The sequence below is a fragment of the Chiloscyllium punctatum genome, chromosome 30 (assembly GCF_047496795.1).
Source record: "Chiloscyllium punctatum isolate Juve2018m chromosome 30, sChiPun1.3, whole genome shotgun sequence".
In the NCBI taxonomy this organism is placed as follows: Eukaryota; Metazoa; Chordata; class Chondrichthyes; order Orectolobiformes; family Hemiscylliidae; genus Chiloscyllium; species Chiloscyllium punctatum.
This window is the reverse complement of record NC_092768.1, coordinates 16316272-16337414: the sequence shown is the minus strand read 5'-3', so window position 1 is coordinate 16337414 and position 21143 is coordinate 16316272. Positions and strand designations below refer to the sequence as shown.

Below are 21143 nucleotides of genomic sequence, written 5' to 3'. Positions count from 1 at the left end.
TTCTTGAGCCTCTGCTGTTTGTAGTTTTTATAAATGACTTGGATAAGGAGATTGAGGGGTGGGTTAGTAAATTTGCAGATGACACAAAGGTTGGAGGTGCAGTTGATATCGAGGGTTATTGCAGGCTGCAGCGTGACATAGACAGGATGCAGAGCTGGGCTGAGAAATGGCAGATGGAGTTCAACCTGGATAAATACGAAGTGATGCATTTTGGAAGGTTGAACTTGAATGCTGAATATAGGAGGAGGAACAGAGGGATCTTAGTGTTCAAGTACATAGATCCCTCAAAGTTGCCAGCCAAGTGGATAGGGTTGTTAAAGCATATGGTGTTTTGGCTTTCATTAGCAGGGGGATCGAGTTTAAGACCCGTGAGGTTTTGCTGCAGCTCTACAAGTCCCTGGTGAGACCACACTTGGAATATTGTGTCCAGTTCTGGTTGCCCTACTGTAGGAAAGATACAGAGACTTTGGAGAGGGTGCAAAGAAGGTTTACCAGGATGCTGGCTGGACTGGAGGGCTTGTCTTACGAAGAAAGGTTGACTAAGTCCGGACTTTTCTGTCTGGACAGAAGGAGGAAGTGAGGTGACCTGGTCGAGGTAATACAAGGTAATGAGATGCATGGATAGAGTCAATAGCCAGAGACTTTTCCCCAGGGCAGGATTGACTGGCAAGAGGGATCATAGTTTTATGATATTAAGAGGAAGGTTTAGAGGAGATGTCAGAGGTAGATTCTTTACGCAGAAAGTTGTGAATGCATGATTTGCGTTCGCAGCGGTGGTGGTGGTGGAAGCAGAGTCATTAGGGACATTTAAGTGACTGCTGGACATGCACATGGAGAGCAGTGAATTGAGGGGTGCGTATGTTCGGTTATTTTATTTTACATTAGAATTAAACTTTGGCACAGCATCGTGGGCCGAAGGGCCTGTTCTGTGCTGTACTTTCCTTAGTTCTATGTTCTATGTTCTAAAAGCCTGTGAGCAGCAGTGTTCCACAGGGACTGGTGCAGAATCCACTTTTTGTTTGTCATTTATATGAACAGTTTAGATAAGAATATAGAAGGCATAGTTAGTAAGTTTGCAAATGACACCAATAGTGGTGGTCTCGTGAGCAGTGAAGGTTATGTAGAATGTAGAACAATACAGCGCAGAACAGGCCCTTCGGCCCTCGATGTTGCACCGGCCTGTAAACTATTCTTAGCTGGTCCCTTACACTATCCCATCATCATCCATGTGCTTATCTAAGGATTGTTTAAATCTCCCTAATGAGGCTGAGTTGACTACATTGGCAGGTAGGGCATTCCACACTCTTACCACTGTCTGCAGAAAGAACCTGCCTCTGACATCTGTCTTAAATCTATCACTAACTATCTAAGATTATAAAGAGATCTTGATCAGTTGTGTCAATGGGCTGGAGAGTGGCAGATGAAGTTTAATTTGGATCGATGTGAGGTATCGCATTTTGGTAAAACAAACAAGGGTAAGACTTGTTCAATTAAAAGTATGGCCTTGGGTAGTGTTGTAGAACGGAGAGACTTAGGGGTACATATAAATAATTCTTTCAAGATTGCACATCGTAAACAGGGTGGTTTAAAAGATATTTAGCATGCTTTCCTTCATTGCTCAGACCTTTGAGTATGGGAGTTGGAACGTCATGTTGAGGTTGTACAAGACATATCACCCATTGTACTCTATGCTACTCTATCCCCACCCCCACCCTCCTCTAGCTTATCTCTCCATGCTTCAGGCTCACTGCCTTTATTCCTGATGAAGGGCTTTTGCCCGAAACGTTGATTTCGCTGCTCGTTGGATGCTGCCTGAACTGCTGTGCTCTTCCAGCACCACTAATCCAATATTTGGTTTTCAGCATCTGCAGTCATTGTTTTTACCTTGTTGATTTTAACCCTACTGCGAATCCTCTTGCAAGGATGCCTGCCTTGAAGAAGTTTTCCTCCTCTCTCTACAAGAATCTCAGGGAGTCCCTCTCCCACTGCAACTCCCAGGTCATTTCCTCTGCTCTGAAGCTCTTCAACCATGTTGTGCCGACCTGCCTATCTTCTTTTCCACCTATCCACTCCACCCTCTCCTCCTTGACCTATCACCTTCATCCCCTCCCCCACTCACCCATTGTACTCTATGCTACTCTCTCCCCACCCCCACCCTCCTCTAGCTTATCTCTCCATGCTTCAGGCTCACTGCCTTTATTCCTGATGAAGGGCTTTTGCCCAAAATGTTGATTTCGCTACTCGTTGGATGCTGCCTGAGCTGCTGTGCTCTTCCAGCACCACTAATCCAGACCTCTTCTGTAGTACTGTGTTCAATTCTGATCTCCCAGGTATAGGAAAAATATTATCAAATTGGAGAGGGTTCAAAAGAGATTTACCTGGATGTTGTCAGAATGGACGTTTTGAGTTATAAAAATAACCTAGGACTTTTTTCGCTGGAGCATAGGAAGTTGAGGGTGACTTTATGGAGTTTTCTAAAATTATGAGGGGTATATATAAGGTGAATGGCAATTGTCTTTTCTCTAGGGTTTGGAATTTCAAGCCTAGGGCATATTTTTAAAGTGGGAGGAGAAAGATTTTAAAAAGACATGAGGGGAAACTTTTTTAACGCAGACAGCAGTTCATGTACAGTCATAGAGTCATAGAGATGTACAGCATGGAAACAGACCCTTCGGTCCAACCCATCCATGCAGACCAGATATCCCAACCCAATCTAGTCCCACCTGCCAGCACCCGGCCCATATCCCTCCAAACCCTTCCTATTCATATACCCATCCAAATGCCTCTTAAATGTTGCAATTGTACCAGCCTCCACCACTTCCTCTGGCAGCTCATTCCATACACGTACCACCCCTGCATGAAAAGATTGCCCCTTAGGTCTCTTTTATATCTTTCCCCTCTCACCCTAAACCTATGCCCTCTAGTTCTGGACTCCCTGACCCCAGGGAAAAGACTTTGTCTATTTATCCTATCCATGCCCCTCATAATGTTGTAAACCTCTATAAGGTCACCCCTCAGCCTCCGACGCTCCAGGGAAAACAGCCCCAGCCTGTTCAGCCTCTCCCTGTAGCTCAAATCCTCCAACCCTGGCAACATCCTTGTAAATCTTTTTTGAACCCTTTCAAGTTTCACAACATCTTTCCGATAGGAAGGAGACCAGAATTGCACACAATATTCCAACAGTGGCCTAACCAATGTCCTGGGCAGCCGCAACATGGCCTCCCAACTCCTGTACTCAATGCTCTGATCAATAAAGGAAAGCATACCAAACACCTTCTTCACTATCCTATCAACCTGCAACTCCACTTTCAAGGAGCTACGAACCTGCACTCCAAGGTCTGTTTGTTCAACAACACTCCCTAGGACCTTACCATTAAGTGTATAAGTCCTGCTAAGATTTGCTTTCCCAAAATGCAGCAACTCACATTTATCTGAATTAATCTCCATCTGCCACTTCTCAGCCCATTGGCCCATCTGGTCCAAATCCTGTTGTAATCTGAGGTTACCCTCTTCGCTGTCCACTCCACCTCCAATTGTGTGGAATAAATTTCCAGAGGAAGTGTTTGATGCGGGTACAGTTACAATGTTTAGAAAACATTTGGATAAGTAGATGAATAAGAAATATTTGAAAGGATACGGGCCAACTGCAGGCAGGTGGGACTAGTTTAGTTTGGGATTATGGTTGGCGTGAACTGGTTGGACTGAAGGGTCTCTTTCCATGCTGTGTGACATTATGATTTCTATAGGAGTTCTTTGGACAATCAGCATATCTTGTGAATGTATTGTACTTAGATTTCCAGAAGGTTAGAGGTCACATGACACTAGGTTATAGTCCAACAGGTTTATTTGAAATCACAAGCTTTCGGAGCACAGCCCCTTTATCAGGTGAAATGAGTTTCAGAGGGAGATTGATAACTAGCCACATCAGAGGTGATTATGGAAAACAAAATCTTCCTTGTGGGGTATAGCATGTTAGCATGCATCGAAGATTAGTTGGCTTGCAGCAGGCATAATTGTAATTTTTGATTTCCAAGATGTAACAAGTGGTTTGTCAAAGGGATCTGTGTTGGTGCTTCAACATTTTGCAATTTATATAGATGACTTGAATGAAAAGGCATAAGGATATGAGTCAGCCATTTAGAAATTCCTCAAAAAATTCAAAAAGATCATTAGTAATCTGTCCCAGGCCTCAACACCTCTTTCGTCCCTTTTGTGTAGCCCTCAACTCCCTGATACTTCCAAAAATCTATCTATCTATTGGATACTTGCATTGATGTAGTCTGCACAACTCTCACAATATTTGTCTTCTTAATTACTTGCTGCATCTGTACGCTACGTTTTCTGTTTCATGCACAACGGATTCATCTATGCTGCACTTTTTAGAAGCCTCTTTCTATTTGGCCAATAGTCTGTCTTTTGTTACTTCATACAAAAGAGCATGGCCTCACACTTTTCCACATTAAAATTCATTTGCCAGGTTTTTGCCTAAGCACTCAATCAATAGACAATAGGTGCAGGACAATTCTGCCCTTCGAGCCTACAACACCATTCAATATGATCATGGTGGATCATCCTTAATCAGTATCCTGTTCCTGCCTTATCTCCATAACCCTTGATTCCACTATCCTTGAGAGCTCTATCCAACTCTTTCTTAAATTAATCCAGAGACTGTGCCTCCACTGTCCTCTGGGGCAGAGCATTCCACACAGCCACCACTCTCTCGGTGAAGACGTTTCTCCTCATCTCTGTCCTAAATGGTCTACCCCATATTTTTAAGCTGTGTCCTCTGGTTCGGCACTCACCCATCAGCAGAAACATGTTTCCTGCTTCCAGAGTGTCCAATCCTTTAATAATCTTATATGTCTCAATCAGATCCCCTCTCAGTCTTCTAAACTCAAGGGTATACAAGCCCAGTCGCTCCAGTCTTTCAGTGTAAGGTAATCCCGCCATTCCAGGAATTGACCTCGTGAACCTACGCTGCACTCCCTCAATAGCCAGAATGTCTTTCCTCAAATTTGGAGACCAGAACTGCACACAGTACTCCAGGTGTGGTCTCGCCAGGGCCCTGTACAGCTGCAGAAGAACCTCTTTGCTTCTATACTCAATCCCTCTTGTTATGAAGGCCAGCATGCTATTAGCCTTCTTCACTACCTGCTGTACCTGCATGCTTACCTTCATTGACTGGTGTACACGAACACCCAGATCTCTTTATCTGCCCCTTTATCTAAACTGATTCAATTTACGTAGTAATCTGCCTTCCTGTTCTTGCCACTAAAGTGGATAACCATACATTTATCCACATTAAACTGCATCTGCCATGCATCTGACCACTCACCTAACCTGTCCAGGTCACCCTGTAATCTCCTAACATCCTCCTCACATTTCACCCTGCCACCCAGCTTAGTATCATCAGCAAATTTGCTAATGTTATTACTAATACCATCTTCTATATCATGAACATATATTGTAAAAAGCTGCGGTCCCAGTACTGATCCCTGCGGTACCCCACTGGTTACTGCCTGCCATTCCGAAATGGAGCCGTTTATCACTACTCTTTGTTTCCTGTCAGCCAACCAACTTTCAATCCAAGTTAGTACTTTGCTCCCAATACCATGCGCCCTATATAATCTCTCTATATCTCATTTCAGATTCCTTACGTTCTCATCACAATATGCCTCCCCACCTATTTTTGAATCGTCAGCAAATCTGGACAAATTTGGGACAGAAGATATGATTGCCAAATTTGTTGATGACATTAAGATGTGTCAGAAAGAAAGTTGTGATGAGGACATAAGGATGCTATGAGGAGCTATAGATGGGTTAAATAGTCAGGGAACTGCACAGGGTGGAGACCTGGAGAATGATTCCTTTTGGTGGGCGGGGGTGAACAGTAACTAGGGATCATAGTTTAAAAACAAGAGAAATTAGAATAATTTTCTCTCAGAGGTTTGTTAAGAATGAATAATTCTCTTCCTCACCTTGGAAATTGGAAAATAAATTATGCTGGCTGCTAGCCAACTAATCCTCGATGCATGCCAACATGTTATCCCCTACATCATAAGGTTTTGTTTTCCGAAATCACCTCTGATGTGCCTTTAACTTCATTCAAGACTGATTTAGATTTTTAAGGGACAATGGTTAAGGAGAGGTGATAGGAAAATGAACTATGACCACAATCAGATAAGCCATTATTCCCTCAATGATGGAGCAGGCTCAAAAAGCCAAATGGGTAACTCCTGATCCTATGTTACTGTGGAAGTTGGCTGCTGTCATATGATCAATTGAGCTTTCTTTCTTTTTCACCAATAGGTGCTCAATCAATATTCTATCATCATTGTTTTTCTTCGTAATTAAGCCTTCAATTAGTTTGTTGGTAGACAATATAAGTTGCATTGCTTCATTAATAGATTGATGGGATTCAGAAGACATAGTTCGCACTTTTAAGTGGAATACATGCTTGTCTGTCACTAGGGAATAGCTGGACAGAGTCAAAGAGTCATACAGCATAAAAACAGACCCTTTGATCGCACTTGTCCATGCTGACCAAGTTTCCAAAACTAAGCTAGCCTCACTTGCCTGCAGTCATAGTCAAAATTATTTTTAATTCATTCTCGGGATTTGGGCATTTCTGGCTGGACCAGTATTTATTGCCCATCCCTAATTACCCAGAGAGCAGTTAAGAATCAAACACATCGCTGTGAGTTTGGAGTCACATGTAGGCGAGGCCATGTAAAGATGGCAGTTTCCTTCCCTGAAGGACATCAATGAACCAGTTGGGTTTTTCCAACAACTGACAATGGATTAGTGGTCATCATTAGCCTCATAATTCCAGATTTTTATTGAATTCAAATTCTCCCACCTGCCATTATGGGATTTAGACCTAGGTCCCCAGAGAATTACATGTGTTTCTAGATTAACATTCCAGTGATAATACCACTAGGTCATCTCCTCCCTGATTGTCCACTCCTAGATGCCCTTTGAGTAGTTGTAGTCAGCTAGGATTAGGGAGCTTATGATAGATGCATTTGGTATGACATTTTGATTAACAAATTTGCATGTGATCACAGAGAGTCAAATGGCAGGGGAAACATACAGACAAACGATTTTCCATCTCAGTCTGAATTTTTAGATTAGGTTGGGGATTACTTCGGCAGTAAATTTCGGTTCTATGTTTCCATTTTCACACTGATGATGGGTTAAGATGCTAATGTTTAGAAGAAGGAAGATGCCAATTGATAAAAAACTGATGATAGAATATTATGTTAGAGGCGTTAACTCCAGCAAGTCTGATTATTATTCATTGGAGTATTTATCCTAATAGAGATGCTGTCCACGCCACTGATTATCCAGGATCCAGCCTACATTGCCAAGAAAGTTCAACTCAGCTGCATTGTCCGAAATGGAAGACCAAACCAGCTCTTATGGTCGAAGGAGGACAAACCAATTATGAACAGTTCACTGTACAACCTGGCATCTGACAACAGCACACTAACTATTAACAATGTGGCAAATGTACATTGTGGCTTTTACACATGCACAGTCACGAACGACATCAGCCAACGGAACATTTCGCACTTTCTCATTGCCCATGGTAGGTTTTCAAGCAATCTGGTAGTTCTGTTGGATTATAGAGTCAAGGGTTTTGGTAAATGTGTGACTGAATATTCATTTTGCAACAGTAATGAGACTGTTACTGGGTATATTCAAGTTACCTGTGTCATACTTATTGGTAAAATCAAATCAGTTATGTTCTTATTGAATGGCTGAGTGTCCAGCTACTCATATGTTCATGCATATCACTGTGCAGTGGTGAGGCAGAGCTGAGGACAAATCGAGCCTGTCCAGTTTCTGAACTGTTGTGTTATATACAAAGCTCCAAATATAAAAAGAAATGAGAGACAGTTCACGCTCCATGGGAAATCAATAGACAAAGTCACCATCGTGAAATCTAGATATCAGAAAATTACCTACAATTTATAGATTCATAAATGATTAAAGTTTCAACAAGGCAATAACCCTGTCCTTTCCAAAAGGGTTCACCTTTAAGGACTGTGTGTGATTTGTGTGTGTCTAATGTTGTGACTCTGTCAGGCAGTTAATCTACCGTAGGTCTGCAAGTTGATTTGCTTGAATGTTTGCTTCATAGCTTACAATGTGTATTACTGTGCTGAATAAACAAGCTCACAGAGCTAATTATTCCCCGATGAGCAATTGATAATCAATTCATTATTATTAACATGACATATGCCATTTCACATCATCTGTATTACAGATGTAGTTACTCACTCAGTACCAACTACAGACAGACCTCAGAAGTCAGGTGGAAGTGAAAATAATTAAACTTTTAACAGTCTGAGAGTTCTCTCATTTATATACACTTGATACAAAAATTAAAAATAACATTCTCATTCATGAAACCCATTCAAAGATTTTAAATCCTCGAACATGATCAGTCTGTTACAGATATAAACTACTCAGGAACATCAAATGTAACCCTTTAATAACCATTTAAAATTGCTAATCAAAATGTGAATTCAGCACTCATCTCCATCTTCATTCCTGCTGTAAATAACTGGCTTTTGAAACTTAAACAAGCATTTGTAATTGCTCAGCTTTAATAACAGCCATTAAGAAATTTCAACAATGGGAATTCTGTTGAAACTGAAGGAACTTTCTATTTGTTTTAAGTTGCATCAAATGACCTGTCAACCAATGTTCTCTAGCAGCCCATGTTGAACTGAACTTTAATCTAAATCGCCTTGTTTACTTTCAATTTCTCACTTGTATGCCTCATGCACTCTCCATTTTCCCCTGTCAACACAATTGGGAGCTGCCAGATTTTGCGGCAGGACTTCTGCATTTAGAGCCCACCAATGTTTTTAAAGGCACAGGGGATTTATTAGATTAGATTCACTTACAGTATGGAAACAGCCCGTTTGGCCTAACAGCTCCACACTGACACTCCAAAGAGTAGCCCACCCACACCCATTCCCCTACACTATATTTTACCACTGACTAATGCACCTAACACTATGGGCAATTTAGCATGGCCAGTTCACCTAACCTGCACATCTTTGGACTGTGGGAGGAAACTGGAGCATCCGGAGGAAACCCATGCAGACACGGGGAGAATGTGAAAACTCCACACAGACAATCACCCAAGGCTGGAATTGAACTTGGTCCCTGGCGCAGTGAGGCAGCAGTGCTGATCACGGAGCCACCGTGCTGCCCTAACCCTATTTATTCATTAAATCCAGGATTACACAGTTCTTATTAACCATTTGCTCAGGTTGCGCTGCTGTTATCTATGATTTATAAACCTTTACTCTCGGGTCTCTCTCTGCTGGATCCTCTTCAGAATTGCACTTTTAACTTTATATTGCCTGCCCTTGTGCTTCTTTGTGAAAATCACACTTTGTGTCTTTTTTAAAGTTTAACCATGGAATGTGAGAATTGCTGGCAAGACCATTATTTTTTGCTCATCTCTGATTGTCTTTGAGGCCACTTCCTGGAACTGCAGCAAACACAACAGTTTGATACAATTCAGTGAAGTGACTTGCTAGGCCAATTCAGAGGGCAGTTAAAAAGACAATCACCTTGCAGTGGGTCTGGAGACCAGACCAGGTAAAGATGATGCATTTCTTCCCTCAATAGACCTTGGTAATATGGAAAATGATAAACGATATTGATGAAAATAGCGGGGGAGAGATCAGGAGAGGACGATAAGTAGGGTTTGTGGATGACAGGAAGATTAGCAGGGTGAGGAAAATAATCTTAGGTTGCAGGAGGATATAAACTGATTGATCAGGTGGCAGATCAGTGGCAGATGGAACTTAACCCTGAAAATTATGAGGTGATGTTCTCTGGAAAAAGAAACAAGGCACTGGAGTACTTAATGAAAGGCAGGACATGAGCTCAAAGGACCAGATGGATCTTGGAGTGCTTATCTGCAGATCCCTGAAGGCAGCAGGACAGGTTAATAAGATAGTTAAGAAGACATACGAGATACATGCCTTTGTCAGTTGTGAACAGGAAGATTATGTTAGAGCTGTACTGAACTTTGATTAGATTTCCTACAGCATTGAAACAGGCTCTTTGGCTCAACAAGTCCACACAGACCCTCTGAAGAGAAGCCCACCCAGACCCATTCCCCTACCCTGTATTTACCGCTGACTAATCCACCTATCACTACGGGCAATTTAGCATGGCCATTTCACCTTACCTGCACATCTTTGGTCTGTGGGAGGAAACTGGAGCACCTGGAGGAAACCCACACAGAGACAGGGAGAAAGCGCAAACTCCACACAGAAAGTCACCCGAGGTGGGAATGGAACCGGGTCATTGGCGTTGTGAGGCAGCAGTGCTAACCACTGAGCCATCTTGCTGCCCTTTGATCAGGCAACAGCTAGAATATTGTTTCCAAATCAGGCCACCACGCTGTAAGAAGGATATGATAGCACTGGAGAGAATGCAGAAGGGATTCATAAGAATGTTGTCCGGAGTGGAGCATTTAACCTATGATGAGAGGCTGGTTAAGCAGCTGTTCCCATTGGTCAAAGAGTCAGTAACAAGGGAGTATAAGGATGGGCAATAAATGCTGGCTCAGACATTCAAGCCTGATTTTGATAATCTTTTATTGTATCTTGATCTGATCTCATCTAGATCTATTTCTAGTGTACAGTCAGTTCTGCTATAATGCAGTAGTTCCGTTCTCATGCAATCCCAAGTTATAAGAAAATGGCATAATAGCAGCAGCATTTAAACTAATGGGGCCAGATTTGTATTGTAACCAATACACGCTTTAAAAGTTTGCAGTTTAGAAACAGTGTCCCCAAATCATCATTTGTATTACAGCAAATTTACATTAATGATGCATGCGTTAACAGCAGAACAATCTTTAGCATACCTTTCCCAATCCTTTTACACCTTTGTCTGTTCTAATGTTAATCTTTGTTCCCATCCTACTGCCAAGTTAATTTAAATGCTTTTGAGTAACACTATCAAACTTCTTGAAGTGGAATACTGGTTTTGGCTTTGTCAAGATGTAAACTGTCTGGCATATATTTCCTCTGTCTCCCAGAACCAGTTGCAATCTGCTGCTCTATTGTTAGAAGTCTGCAGGAAGCAGAAGCTTTCAGAAATGGTATTAGTGTGTGATTTGTACATATTTTATGCTTGTTTTCCACCATATTTTGGAATTGAAGAAAGTTTATTACACATCTCTGTTTCAGGAATACAGTTTCTCCACAAACGCATTCTTGTTAGCTCTGTTATCGCTCTGGTCAGTACAATGATGTCCTTTGCTGCAGTCTTCTTCATCATTTTTTTCTGCATAGAAAAATACAAAGGTACTAAATCCATTTTCTCTTTTTGTTCACGCTTCATCAGTTTTAATTTGCATCTTGATAATTTTCAATGTTCCAATGATATTACTTTATTTAATTTCAGTTTCATTTGTTTGTAATCCATAGGTCAGAAGCACCAAACGCAGCTCACTGTTGCTTTTCTATTCATTGAAATGAAGTGCTACATATGTTTGCTAATTTCTTGTATACTGTGTACCTTGGATGCAGGTTGGTACACAGTTTGTCTATTTTAATTTACTTCAGATGCTGAGCTCCTGTTCTTGCCTCATTTCAAGGAGGAGATTTTGTGAACAGTTTTGGGCAGTTCCTGATATCTACCTAAGGTTGTTTCCTAAGCGATTATGATTGAAATTTCAGATGCAGATAAAACATATACAATTGCGCACTGGGATGAGTTCTTCAGTGTGAACACCAGCTGTCAGTTAACAATGCTATAGCCGTGAGTGAGCTGGAAAAGAATTGCATGTTCAAACAGAGAGACTGTGCATCATGGCTATAACCTTTCTGCCCCACTCTACTCCCATTGACATATGACTTGAGAGTATTTCAAAATTAAATTTTGTACATATTTCACGTTACATTGGGTTCACTTTATTTGTTGACATTAGCTTAATAAGAGGTCTACATTTATGGTCCACCACATGGTTGATGCATATAAATGGTTACAAGAGAGTTAGTAACATTTAAATTACAATCAGAGAGTGCTGGAGAAGCTCAGCAAGCCTCGTAATGTTAATGTTTCAAGTGTAATTTAACTTACATTCAAAACTGAAAAAGAGCTGTACGAAGCTTTAACTCAGATTTTCTATCTACAACTGCTGCCAAATTTGTTGAAATTTCTCTGACATTTTCTTAATATGGCAATGGGCACAGAATTACTCTGTCCTCACAAAGAGTGACTCAGTAGCAGCACAACTGGGCGGCACGGTGGCACAGTGGTTAGCACTGCTGCCTCACAGCACCAGAGACCCGGGTTCAATTCCTGACTCAGACGACTGACTGTGTGGAGTTTGCACATTCTCCCCATGTCTGCGTGGGTTTCCTCCGGGTGCTCCGGTTTCCTCCCACAGTCCAAAGATGTGCAGGTCAGGTGAATTGGCCATGCTAAATTGCCCATAGTGTTAGGTAAGGGGTAGATGTAGGGGAATGGGTGGGTTGCGCTTCGGCGGGTCGGTGTGGACTTGTTGGGCCGAAGGGCCTGTTTCCCCACTGTAAGTAATCTAATCTAAACTGACTGAGCTGGTTGGGTCCTAAAGGACATAGCTGCAAGATTTGTTCAGCGACAAGTGGTGAGGGAACCAACAAGAGGGAAAAACATACTTGACCTCATCCTTACTAACCTGCCAGCTGCAGGTGCATCTGCTAATGACAGTATTGGTGAGAGTGACCATCACACAGTCCTTGTGGAGACAAAGTCCTGTGCTCACATTTGAAGATACTTTCCATTTTGTCGTTTGCATCACCATGTGCTAAATAGGATAGATTTCAAACAGATTTAGCAACTCAAAACCTGCTTAACCACAGGGTGTTGAAGGCTGTCAAAGCAGCAGAACTATGTTCAACTCCATTTGTAATCTCATGACCCAGCATAACCCCCACTTTACCTTTTATAAAGTCAGGTGATCAGTGAAGAGTGCAGGAGGAATTGCCAAACAGTGAATGCTGTGCATGATCGATAGAGCTAAACAATACCACAACCAGATCTAAGCTTTGCAGTCTTACCATATTCAGTCATAGAGTCAAAGAGTTAAACAGCACAGAAACAGACCCTTTGGGCCAACTCGTCAATGCTGACCAAATGTCTTAAATTAATCTAGTGTCATTTGCCAGCATTTGGTCCATGTCCCTCTAAATCCTTCCTGTTCATGTACCCATCCAGATGCCTTTTAAATCTTGTAATTGTACCACTCTCCACCTCTTCCTCTGATAGCTCACTCCATGCATGCCCCATCCTCTATGTGAAGCATTTACCCCTTAAGTCCCTTTTAAATCTATCCCCTCTCACCTTAAACCCATGGCCTCTGGTTTTGGACTCTGGGAAAAATACCTCGGCTATTCACCCTATAAATGCCCTTCATGATTTTATAAACCGTTTATAAGGTCATCCCTCAGCATCTCCTACACTCCTGTGAAAATAGCCCCAGATATTCAGCCTCTCCTTATAGCTCAAATCCTCCAATGCCAGTGACATCCTGTAAGTCTTCAACCCTTTCAAGTTTCACAGCATCGTCTCATACCAGGGAGACCAGAATTGCATATAGTATTCCAAAAGTGGCCTAACAGCCACCTATACAGCAGCCGCATCATGATATCCCAACCCCTATGCTCAATATACTGACTAATAATGGCAAGCATACCAAACACCTTTTTCACTATCCTGTCTACCTGCAACCCTGGATATTGAAACAACCAACAACAAAAGGACACTCCACAAATATCTCTATCCTCAATGATGGAACCCAGTGCAAAAGACAAGGCTGAAGTATTTTCAACACTGGCATTTATCCCCAGCGATGCAGAACATTGCTTCAATATGATATTGGGAAGATAATAAATGCTGGCCCAACCAGCAATGCCCACAACCCATGAACAGCTAAAAACAAATGGTTTCTGCAGTCCAGTTAAGACTATGCTCCATACTAACGGCTTCCACTGAGATACATGGTATCAGAAGCAAGGGAAACAATGGCTAAAGTACTGTGTTGAGAGGAGAGCTTACATTGTGATGTACTGGCCGTTATGGTTGATTCAGTTTCAGAAATGCAACATGACTGTAAATGCCACTCAGCATTTATTCAGAGACAATCAAACTAGACAAAAGACCATTATTATTAATGGAGAAGGAAGGTCTGCTGTCTTTCTAAAATAGTCCTAACAAGGCTGTATATCATTTGACCTAAATGCCATTCAACATATTTCAGGTGCTACTGAACTATTTGGACACTATTGCTTTTCCTTTCATAGTCAGTATTGGGATGTGGACATCACTGGCTAGACCATTATTCATTATCTATCCCTAATTGCCAAAGGTCAGTTAAGAGTCATCCCCATTGATGTGGATCTGGAATCACATTGAGGCCAGACCACAAGGATGGCCGATATCCTTCCCTAAAGAGTATTAGTGAACCAGATGAGTTTTTTTTATGACAATCAGTAGTGGTTAATTGTTAAGTCTGGATTTGTTTTTATTGAATTTAAATTTTATCATCTGCCTTGGTGGGATTTGAGCCCATGTTCCTGGAGCATTAGTTTGAAGCTCTATGTCATTAGTGTAGAAACAGTACACCACGACCTTTCCCACCGGACAAAATAAGCTGTTAAAAGGACCTGAATTTAGTGGTCCAGTGAGGAATTCCACTTAAAGACTCACAGGTTGGGGAAATTATGTTACATTATTGATTGTTGTATTGGGAAGCAATTAATATACTCTGAGCTATGAATATATTTGAAAATAACATTGAAAATATATATGTAAAGCTAATTTCACATGATTTTTCATTGTTGCCTTTCTTTTGCCCTTTTCCAGATATTTCAGTAACATTTCGAGTGATTTCAGGGATGGTATTTTGCATGGTCTTGGGATTGACTGGCTATATTGTATTCCTTTACCTCCATCCATACAGGGATGACATAGGTTCATTTTTACTCAGGAAACGTAAGTTTAAACTTCTTCATGCTGGTCTATATGCTAAGTTTGTTTATAAAACTTGAAAGGGCTCAAAACTGAGCCTAAAAGGAAACCATTAAAAGCATTCAACCATCACCAGCCCTGTTTCTTAACATTAAGGCAATTTTATGTTCATACCACACTTTCTCTTTCGTTCCATGCATTGTGATCTTCTTAAAACAGGAGTGTGGTATTTTGTCAAAAAACTTCCAAAAGTGCAGAGGTGCAACATTGACTGCACTGTCTTAATCAACATTCTCAGTTATCCCAAAGATTGGTCAGGTGCACTTATAAAAACAAGAGAGAAAGGAACATCATTTCATGCAATTATAGAACATAGAACAATACAGCGCATAACAGGCCCTTTAGCCCTCAATGTTGCGCCAACCTGTGAGCTAATCTCAGCCCATCACTCTACAATATCCCATCATCATCATTCAATGCTTATCCAAGGACTGTTTAAATGCCCCTAATGTGGCTGAGTTAACTACGTTGTCAAGCAGAGCATTCCTTGCCCTTACCATTCTCTGAGTAAAGAACCTGCCTTTGACATCTGTCTTAAATCTGTCACCTCTCAATTTGCAGCTATGTCCCCTTGTACAAGCAGAGGCTATCATCCTAGGAAAAAGACTCTCACTGTCCACCCTATCTAATTCTCTGATCATCTTGTATGTCTCTATCAAATCCCCTCTAAGCCTTCTTCTCTCCAGTGAGAACAGACCCAAGTCCCTCAGCCTTTCCTCAAAAGACTTTTGGTCCAGACCACACAACATCCTGGTAAATCTCCTCTGCACCCTTTCCATTACTTCCACATCTTTCCTGTAATGGGACGACCAGAACTGTACACAACACGCCAAGTGAGGCCGCACTAGCATTTTGTATAGTTGCAGCATGATATCACGGCTCGAGAACGCAATCCCTCCACCAATGAAACTTAACACACCATATACCTTCTTAACAGCACTATCCACCTGGATGACAACTTTCAGGGATCTATGTACCTGGACTCCAAGATCCCTCTGCACATCCACACTACCAAGAATCTTTCCATTGACCCAGTATTCTGCCTTCCTGTTATTCTACCCAAAGTGAGTCACCTCACATTTATCTGCATTAAACTCCATTTGCCATCTTTCAGCCCAATTCTGCAGTTTATCCAAGTCTCTCTGCAACCTCCAACATTATTCCACACTGTCCACCAATCCACTGACTTTAGTATCATCTGCAAACTTACTAACCCATCCGCTTATGCCTGCGTCCAAGTCGTTTATAAAAATGACAAACAGCAGTGGTCTCAAAACAGATCCTTATGGCACATCACTGGTAACCGGACTCCAGGCTGAATATTTTACATTAACCACCACTCATTGCCTTCTTTCAGAAAGCTAATTTCTAATCTAAACTGCTAAATCACCTTCAATCCCATGCCTCCACATTTTCTCCATTAGCCTACCATGTGGAACCTTATTATACCATGTGTGCCCTTCCCTCATCCACAAGTTTGGCCACCTTCTGAGAAAACTCAATGAGGTTGGTTAGACATGACCTGCCCTTGACAAATCTGTGTTGACTATTTCCAATCAAATTGTTGCTTGCTAGATGATTATAAATCCTATCTCTTATAATTCTCTCCAAAACTTTTCCTACAACAGACGTAAAGCTCACTGGTCTATAATTACCTGGGTCATCTCTACTGCCCTTCTTGAACAAGGGCACAACATTTGCAATCCTCCAGTCCTCTGGTACTAAACCTGTAGACAGTGAGGACTCAAAGATCAATGCCAAAAGCTTGGCTATCTCCTCCCGAGCTTCTCAGAGAATTCTCAGAAAAATCCCATCCGGCTCAGGGGACTAATCTACTTTCATACCTTCTAGAATTGATAACACCCCCTCCTTACTAACCTCAATCCTTTCAAGTCTAATAGCCCATATCTCAGTCTTCTCCTCTACAATATTCTCCTTTTCCTGAGTGAAAACACTTGAGAAATATTCATTTAACACCTCTCCGATCTCCACAGGATCCACACACAACTTCCTACTTCTGTCTTTGACAGGCCCTATTCCTACTGATTCATCCTTTTATTCCTCACCGATCAATAGAACGCTTTAGGGGTTTCCTTTATTCTATTTGCTAAAGACTGTTCATGTCCTCTCCTTGCTCTTCCTAATTCTCTCTTTAAATCCTTCCTAGCTATTCTGTAACTCTCCATCACCTCATCCGAACCATCTCGTCTCATTGTCACATAAGCCTCCATTTTACACTTAACAAGAGATGCAATCTCTTTAGTAAACCATGCTTCCTTCTTCCTCCCTGCCTGACAGGGACGCACCTATCAAGGACATGCAATATCTGTTCTTTAAACCAGCTCCACATTTCAATTGTCCCCATCCCCTGCATTTTGCTACCTCATTCTATGCCTCCTAAGTCTTGCTTAATCGCGTTTTGATTGCCCTTCCCCCATCTATAACTCTTGCGGTGTGGCATGTACCTATCCCTTACCATCACTGAACTAAACGTAATCACATTATGGTCACTCTGTCCAAAGTGCTCACCTATCACTTAATCAAACACCTGGCCTGGTTCATTACCAAGTACTACATCCAGTGTGACCTCCCCTTTTATTGGCCCTCCTGCACACATGAGACAAAAAAGGATCCATCCAACGCACTAGTGTTATAGCATTTCCAGTCAATGTTGGGGAAGTTAAAGTCCCCCATAATGACCACCCTGATCCTTTCACTCTTGCCCAGAATTGATTTGCCAATCCTCTCCTTCACATCTCTGGAACTCTACGGAGGCCTATAAAAAGCTCCCAGCAGTGTGACCTCTCCGCTCCTGTTTCTAAACTCAGCCCATACTACCTCACTAGATGAGTCATAGAGTCATAGAGATGTACAGCATGGAAACAGACCCTTCGGTCCAACCCGTCCATGCCGACTAAATATCCCAACCCAATCCAGTCCCACCTGCCAGCACCTGGCCCATATCCCCCCAAACCCTTCCTATTCATATACCCATCCAAATGCCTTTTAAATGTTACAATTGTACCAGCCTCTACCACATCCTCTGGCAGCTCATTCCATGCATGTACCACCCACTGCGTGAAAATGTTCACCCTTAGGTCTCTTTTATATATTTCCCCTCTCACCTTAAATCTACGCCCTCTAGTTCTGGACTCCCCGATCCCAGGGAAAAGACTTTGTCTATTTACCCTATCCATGCCTCTCATAATTTTGTAAACCTCTACAAGGTCACCCATCAACGCTCCAGGGAAAACAGCCCCAGCCTATTCAGCCTCTCCCTGTAATCTGAGGTAACCTTCTTCGCTGTCCACTACACCTTCAATTTTGGTGTCATCTGCAAACTTGGCACGGTGGCTCAGTGGTGTGCACTGCTGCCTCACAGCACCAGGGTCTGGGGTTCAATTCCAATCTCAGGCGACTGTTGGTGTGGAGTCTGCATATTCTCCCTGTGTCTGCGTGGGTTTCCTCCCATAGTCCAAAGATGTGCAGGTTAGGTGAATTGACCATGCTAAATTGCCCGTAGTGTTTGGTGCATTACTCTTCGGAGGGTTGGTGTGGACTTGTTGGGCCGAAGGGCCTGTTTCCACATTGTAGGGAATCTAATTTAATCTAAAATCTTTCAACCCTGGCAACATCCTTGTAAATCTTTTCTGAACCCTTTCAAGTTTCACAACACCTTTCCGATCGGAAGGAAACCAGAATTGCGCGCAATATTCCAACAGCGGCCTAACCAGTGTCCTGTACAGCTGCAACATGACCTCCCAATTCCTGTACTCAATACTCAATACCAATAAAGGAAAGCATACCAAATGCCTTCTTCACTATCCAATTTACCCGCGACTCCACTTTGAAGGAGCTATGAACCTGCACTCCAAGGTCTCTTTGTTCAGCAACACTCCACGTCCTGCTCACATTTGTTTTCCCAAAATACAGCACCTCGCACTTATCTGAATTAATCTCTATCTTCCACTTCTCAGCCCTTTTGGCCCATCTGATCAAGATCCTGTTGTAATCTGAGGTAACTCTCTTCGCTGTCCACTACACCTCCAAATATGGTGCCATCTGCAAACTTACTAACTATACCTCTTATGCTCCTATCCAAATCATTAATATCAATGATGAAAAGTTCAGGACCCAGCACCGATCCTTGTCGCACTCCACTGGTCACAGGTCTCCAGTCTGAAAAACAACTCTCCACCATCACCCTCTGTCTTCTAACATTGAGCCAGTTCTATCTCCAAATGGCTACTTCTCCCTGTATTCTGTGAGGTCTAACCTTGCTGACCAGTCTACCATGGGAAACCTTGTCGAACGCATTACTGAAGTCCATATAGGTCACATCTAACGTTCCACCCTCATCAATCCTGTTTGTTACTTCTTCAAAAAACTCAATCAAGTTTGTGAGACATGATTGCCCATGCACAAAGTCATGTTGACTATCCCTAATCAGTCCTTGCCTTTCCAAATACATGTCCATCCTGTCCCTCAGGATTCCCTCCAACAACTTGCCCACCACTGAGGTCAGGCTCACTGGTCTATAATTCCCTGGCTTGTCCTTACCGCCCTTCTTAAACAGTGGCACCACATTAGCCAACCTCCAGTCTTCTGGCACCTCACCTGTGACTATCGATGATACAAAAATCTCAGCAAGAGGCCCAGCAATCACTTCCCCAGCTTCCCATAGAGTTCTAGGGTACACCTGATCAGGTCCTGGGGATTTATCCAGCTCTGTGTTTCAAGACATCCAGCACTTCCTCCTCTGTAATATGGACGTTTTTCTCAAGATGTCACCATCTATTTCCCTACATTCCATATCTTCCATGTCCTTTTCCACAGTAAATACTGATGCAAAATAAGTCAAAAGGTCTTTCAGCCACTGTTACACCATCCTTGACTAACAAAGCCACACCTCCCCCTCTTTTAGCACCTTCCCCGATCTTAATGAAAGATCCAAATGCTGGTACCTGCAACATCCATTCCTGACCCTGCTCTATCCATGTCTCTGAAATGGCCACAACATCGAAGTCCCAGGTACCTATCCATGCTGCAAGCTCACATTCCTTATTCCGGATACTCCTGGCATTGTAGTAGACACACTTCAAACCAGCTTGCTGTCTGCCAGCACATTCCTGTGACTGTGAAATCCTGTCCATGTCCTCCCTGCTCACATCCTCCTGTGAACTGGAACTACACCACGGGTTCCCATTCCCCTGCTGAGCAAGTTTAAACCCACCTGAATAGAACTAGCAAATTTCCCACCCAGGATATTAGTACCCCTCTGGTTCAAGTCCTGTTTGTAGAGGTCCCCGTTTCCCCAGAATGAGCCCCAATTATCCATAAACCTGAAACCCTTCCTCCTGATTAAATATTTGCCTCAACTTTCTTGCCTGCTACCATATTTTCCATTCCCTGAGAGGTCAAAACTTTGTCTTTCCCAGCCGTAAAGACATTCAAGGAGCATCCACAGCCCCTAGGTGTAGAGAACTACAAGGGATCAAAAGCCTTTCATCGAATCATGTCATTAGTCATAGAGTGTTACATCATTGAAACAGACCCTTCGATCCAATTAATCCTCCCCAACCAGATATCTTAAATTAATCTCGTCCCATTTGCCAGTATTTGGTCCATATCCTTCTTAACCCTTCCTATTCGTATATCCATCCAGATGCCTTTTAATTGTACCAGCCTCCCCCACCTCGTCTGACAGCTCATTCCATACTTGAACTGCCGTGAAAACACAGAAGCACATGGACGGCAGTAAATTGGGGATTGTGTAGTTTAGGTTGTTCTTAGATTAAGATAAATGCTCTGCACAACATTGTGGATATGAGGGCTCTGTACTGTGCTGTACTGTTCTATGTTTTAAAACTTTGTTCCTTAGGTCCCTTTTAAATCTTTACATTCTCTGCTTAAACCTATGCCCTCTTGTTTTGGACTCTTCTGCTCTGGGGAAAAGACCTTGGTTATTTATCCTAACTGTGCCCCTCATGATTTTATACACCTCTATAAGGTCACCCCCAGCCTCTGATGCTCTAAGGAAAATAGTCCCAGCCAATTCAGCCTCTCCCTATCATGTAAACTCTCTA

At 42.4% G+C, this 21143-nt stretch overlaps 1 protein-coding gene across 2 annotated transcripts in view; it reads left to right on the top strand.

Moving 5' to 3' along the window:
* LOC140455211 (uncharacterized) overlaps positions 1-21143 on the top strand; it is a 128786-nt gene that overhangs the window by 54569 nt on the left and 53074 nt on the right. For both annotated transcript variants that reach the window (XM_072549931.1, XM_072549929.1), the window contains exons 3-6: positions 7322-7591; positions 11232-11348; positions 11472-11573; positions 14893-15021. In XM_072549931.1, the coding sequence (XP_072406032.1) occupies positions 7322-7591; positions 11232-11348; positions 11472-11573; positions 14893-15021 (618 nt within the window). The remainder of the gene's footprint in view (positions 1-7321; positions 7592-11231; positions 11349-11471; positions 11574-14892; positions 15022-21143) is intronic.